At 39.9% G+C, this 5,855-nt stretch overlaps 1 protein-coding gene across 1 annotated transcript; it reads left to right on the top strand.

The window, feature by feature from the left end:
• Positions 1 to 1,150: 1,150 nt before the first annotated feature.
• Positions 1,151 to 2,794, top strand: LOC124805475. Its single transcript, XM_047266039.1, has 2 exons — positions 1,151 to 1,196; positions 2,286 to 2,794. Exons 1-2 carry the CDS (start codon positions 1,151 to 1,153, stop codon positions 2,792 to 2,794), a joined length of 555 nt encoding a protein of 184 aa, XP_047121995.1.
• The last annotated feature ends 3,061 nt before the right edge of the window (positions 2,795 to 5,855 follow it).

The raw sequence follows: 5,855 nt of genomic DNA, 5'->3' as shown, positions 1-5,855 counted from the left end.
TGCAGTGGAATATCAGAAAATTGTTTGTGAAGTGTGTTGCAAATGAAGTTAGTACACTGACATCAACAGTTAGTTTCACGTAATCGCTCTTTACAGGCTGGATCGAAGCATGTCCGACGGTAGAAAAAGACTGTCCTAGCAGTCAATATAGGAAAAGACGGGCGCTGAACGAAGATGACGATAAGCAGCAAAAGGATGCACTGCAACGATATTTCAAGCTAAAGAGAGAACGACCTAGCAGCGGCGAGGGAGGAATAATAGATCCTGAAAGTACAGAAGCTAGTGGAGCTACTGCAGCTACATCTTTATCTTCAGGACATGACCAGAGAGTTGACGAACACAGTACCGCGACCACCGTATACAGTAGCAATGCTGACGATGGGCCATCCACAACATGTTCAACAGACCTCGTCTGAACTCAAGACCTGCTTTGTGACGAAAAGCTCCGAGATTGAAACATCAGGCAGAACTGAAATTAGGCGACACGATTCGGAAAATACCGGAGGAATATCAGCCGAGATACTCACCACCGGAGAAGGGATTGAAGGCGAGGCTAAACTGGAAGACACAATTGACTCTGATCCCGGAAGATGGCCGGAAATTATTACCGACTGCATTCAAACGACTTTGGTCATGCGAGGTCCTCCCGAGTGCATTAAGGAAGCTGAAGAATGTCATAAAAACGCGGACAACCGGCGTTTCAGCCCTGTGTAGGCCATACTACAGCTATTCTTTGAAGAATTTACACGAAGCAGATAGACATTGGTTGGTGTACTCAAAGAGCAAGGACGCTGTGTTCTGATTTTCTTGCAAACTTTTTTCGTCATCTACAGTAAAAACTGTAAAGAACGGTATAAGCGACTGGCGGCAGGTTGCTTCGTATCTCGAAAGTCATGGTAAGTCTACCGAGCATTTGAATTCACATAAAAAGTGGATCGTGTTTTCCGAGGGACAGAAAAAGTCACGAACTGTCAACGCCCATAATCAAAGTCTTCTAAATATTGAAAGCGAACATTGGAAAAATGTTCTTAAGTGCTTAATAGGAATAATTCATTTCCTGGGTCGGCAATGACTGCCTTTGAGAGGAAGTACAGATACACTCTTTCAGCCTGACAACGTAACCTTCTTGAAACTCGTTGAATTATTCGGAATGTTCGACACTGTGATGATGGAGCACCTGCACAGAACAAAGCAAGGTGAGAACAATGGTCATCATTATCTTGGAAAAGAAACAGAGAATGAAATTATTCATCTTATTGGATCATCTATAACCAACAACATTCTATTAATGATGAAATCAGCAAAGTATTACAGTATAATTCTGGACTGCACACCAGATATTTCAAAAGTTGAGCAGATGACAGTTGTGGTACGTTTCGTCTAGGAGACAAGACTCGACGGGGTATACGATGACCGAATTCGGGAGCATTTCCTGGGATTTCTTCCAGTGCCCGATTCTTCAAGCTCCACTTTGACGCAGGTCGTACTCTAGTTCTCGGAAGATAAAAAAATCCCATTGTGTAATATGAGAGAGCAAGGATACGAAAATGGAGCAAATATGAAAGGAAAGAAGTCTGGTCTCCAAAAAAGAAATTCAGATGTGAACAAGAGAGCATTTTATGTACCATGTAGCAGTCACTCATTGAATCTTGTTGTAAACGATGCCGCTATGTCTTCTAAATACGCTATTTCCACGTGAAAAGCTTGTATGACTTCTTCTCGTCCTCCGTTCGACGTTGGGATGTCTTGAAGAAGTATCTGCCTAACCTGTCGCTGAAGCCACTGAGCGATACTAGGTGGGAAAGTCGCATCGATGCACTTACGTCCCTGAGGTTCCAAATTGGAGGCGTTTATGATGCACTGGTTCAGATACCAGAAGAATTCGACGCCATGAGCGCTCACGAAGCAACGTCACTTGCGAATCCAATAAAAAATTACACCTTTCTCACTTCTCTGGTTATCTGGTACGACGTTCTACTTCACATCAGTGTAGTCAGTAAGACCCCCCCAAGACCATTGACATAAATGTTTCTGAGGCCGTGGAAATGCTTGAAAAAACGAAAGCATATTTTGAGACCTGCAGAACAGAAGAAAAGTTTGTGTCTTTCTTGACGGATTCCAAAGAATTGGCTACAGAATTAGAGCTAGAAGATTTAACGTTACCACGGATAAGCGTTTCCCAGCGACGGAGTAAGAAGCCAAGACACTTTACCTATAAAGGAAGGGATGAGACAATAGATGACCCACCAAAACGGTACAAGATTGAATTCTGCTATTATTTTTAGATATAGTAACCACATCTTTGGATGAGAGATTAAATCAACTGAAATCTCATTGTGATTATTTTGATTACGACATCGGCGAGCTGAAGAATGCACCTCCAGACAGCCTGGACACAAAGTGTAGAAACCTCGCAGCGATTTTGCAAGATCATGAGTCAAGCGACATTGATGCACTGGAGTTGAGGGAAGAAATTAAGGTGCTTTCAACATTGTTGAAACCTGGAACTGGTCCAAAACAGACTCTGGAGTTTATAGGGAGGCATAATTTTGTTCCTAATGTTAACATTGCTCTGAGAATTCTCCTAACACTCCCAGTGACAGTTGCGAGTGGAGAGAGGGGTTTCTCAAAACTGAAATTGATAAAGACATACCTCCGATCAACGATGAGCCAAACTCGTTTGAATGATCTTGCAACAATATCGATTGAGCACGAGCTTGCAGAGGACTTTAATTACACAGATCGTGTGAAAGAGTTTGCACAAGCAAAAGCCATGAAGGTTCGATTTGTCTAGTATTTTTTTAAATTTTTATATTGATCAGTGTCTTGGTTATTTACTGTGTTGTTTCTTATTTTGTTCAACATTAAATAGTTATTGTAAATATTATTGTTCAAACCAAATTATCGTTAAATTGTAAATATATTTTGTTTTCCGTTGAATAAATTATCTGTTCACAGCCACTGAAAAATGTTTATTTACGTTAACCGTAAGTTCATGCCGCGCGGGATTAGCCGAGCGGTCTGGGGCGCTGCAAGTCATGGACTGTGTGGCTGATCCCTGCGGAGGTTCAAGTCCTCCCTCGGGCATGGGTGTGTGTGTGTTTGACCTTATGATAATTTAGGTTAAGTAGTGTGTAAACTTAGGACTGATGACCTTAGCAGTTAAGTCCCATAAGCTTTCACACACATTTGAACATTTTTGTAAATTCACAAGGCTTATTAAAGTTAGCTAGATTTCTTCAATCAGGTTTTACTCCATTTATGAGCTGGTGCCCAGCGACTGTTTTGTAGAAATTTGTAGAGATCACCACCAATCAGTCGCAATTTTTGTTTTTATTTTCCAGATCTACATAGATTTAGGGACAGTGTGGCTACTCTCAATGCTTTGAGTTATGTTTACACCTACACCGTCATGCTGAACGTAACTGTCAATATGACAGTTTAGATGTAAGCACATATTAAAAGCTTTGAGACTGGCCACCCAGTGGCCGAAACCTGAAAAGTAAAAACAAAAATTGCGATTGATTGCTGACTTGCTGACATTTCCTGCGGATTTGTTTAAATAAAAGTGCACAAATGTTTCTGTAAAAAAAAAAAAAAAAAAAAAAAAAAAAAAAAAAAAAAAAAAAAAAAAAAAAAAAAAGAAAAACGGGGGGTGGGCTGCAATTTAGCAGCTCGCACGGGGCGGCACTTGGGCTTGCACCGGCCCTGGTGCTGTTTTATTGGAAGTGTGTATTTGTACATAAACGTTCACCACAACCATACATCTACTACTAGAAACGGTTAGTTACTTTTCGATTTATCATAGTTTTATAAACTTGGATTTCATAATGCGTCATTTTGTAATGTAACAATGTGGTCTTGCCAGGCCCAGAGTTAAACGAAATCTAAATTTGATGTAGACTGTTAAGGCACTTGAAGATGGGCATTTTAATAAAATCACAATTTGTGACTGAAGGCGGTTTTTTTATTATTAACGACAGTTCATGACCGGAGAGGCCCACCATGGTACAAAGTCACAGAAAAAAATAGCTTCTGAAGAAACAGGGAGTGATGTGTAACGGGTGTAAAACAAACCTTAGTACTACAGGTAGGCTAGAGAGATGCTGAATGAGACACAAGTGGCTGTAAAGACGGCAGTGTATGAAGCCTTCAACAATTACCATAGCATAAACTGTTAAATGATGTTTCACAAAACCAAGGGAAAGCTGATAATCGTTCTTAGTGACATGTCCAGTCACTCACTGATGAGACAGCAACTGAAATTGAGGTTAGCAAACCAACAACAGAAATGCTTAAATCCATTTTCAAATGTCCCTTTAGAAAATAAAATTCAGGAGAAGTGCCCTAGATTTATCCTTGCAATATTGAAAAGATCAGTGCAATAGTTGAAATTGTCAAAACTGAACAGAGCTCTTGGGCCCAGTGGAATCCCTATCAGGTATTGTACTGAATTTGCAGATGAGTAAACCATTCTTTTAACTACAGTCGACTATAGACTCCTCAAACAAAACACTGTGCCCAGTGATTGGAAGGAAGCATAAGTCACACCTGTCCACAAGAAGGTTACAGAAATGATCCACAAAACTACTGACCAGTATCCTTGATATCCATCTGGTGTAGAATCTTAGAATACATTCTAAGCTCAGGAGTAATGAGGTATCTTGAACAGAATGACCTTCTCCATGCCAACAAGGATGGACTTCACACTTCTTTGACATGACATACTGATAGCCTTGGAATAAGGCAGTCAGGTAAATACAGTATTTTTTCAATTTCTAAAATGCATTTGACTCATTACCATATTTACCCTGATCAAAAGTACAGTTGTAATAGGTATCAAGAGTAGTTTGTGACTGGACTAAGGATTTTTTTGGTTGGGAGGGTGCAGCAAGTTATTTTGGATGGAGAGTCATCAACACATGTAGAAGTAACATCACTTGTGGCCCACGGATGTGTGCTGGGACCATTGCTGTTGGTGTTGCATCTTGATGATGTGGAAAATATTAATAGTAACCTCAGATTTTTCACAGAAGAGGCAGTTATATATACTGAAGTACTGTCTGAAAGAAACTGCAGTAGTATTAAGTCAGATCTTGATAAGATTTCAAAACGAGGCAAAGATCGGGATCTACCTTTAAATGTTCAGAAATATAAAACTGTCACTTCACAAAACATAATACATAGTATCCTACGTCTATAAGATCAACAAAGCACTGTTAGAATCAGTCAAATCATACAAATACCTGGACATACCATATGAAATAGAACAAACACATAGGCTCAGTCAAAGGTAACACATGTGGCAGAATTCAGTTTATTGGTGAAATACTAGGAAATGCAATCATCCTGCAAAAGAGACTGCTTGCAAAATACTCAGGTGACACGTCCTACAGAATTGCTCTAGTGTCTGCAATTCATATCAAATAGGACTAACAAGCAATATTAAAAATATACAAAGAAGGGCAACATGAATGGACACATGGACACAGGTTTGTTTGATCCATGAGAGAGTGACACAGAGATATTGCAGAAAGTGAACTGGCAGATGCTTGAAGATTGGCAAGAGTTATCCCAAGAATGCCTACTTATAAAGTTCCAAGAACCAGGTTTAAATTATGATCCTAGGAATGTAGTACAACCTCCCTCTCACTATTTCCATAGCAATATGGATCATGAGGGCTAGATTAGATTAATTAAGCACATCTGGAGGCATTTAAACAGTCATTCTTCCAGTGTTGCATATTTGAATGAAATGGGAAAAAGTCTTAGTGACTGGTCCTCTGCCATGTGCTTCACAGTGGTTTGCAGAGTATAGATTTAGATGTAAGATCTACAGCTGATGGCAACATCCT

The sequence above is a fragment of the Schistocerca piceifrons genome, chromosome 7 (assembly GCF_021461385.2).
Source record: "Schistocerca piceifrons isolate TAMUIC-IGC-003096 chromosome 7, iqSchPice1.1, whole genome shotgun sequence".
Classification (NCBI taxonomy): Eukaryota; Metazoa; Arthropoda; class Insecta; order Orthoptera; family Acrididae; genus Schistocerca; species Schistocerca piceifrons.
The sequence above is the reverse complement of the archived record's forward strand: the minus strand, read 5'-3'. Positions and strand labels throughout refer to the sequence as shown.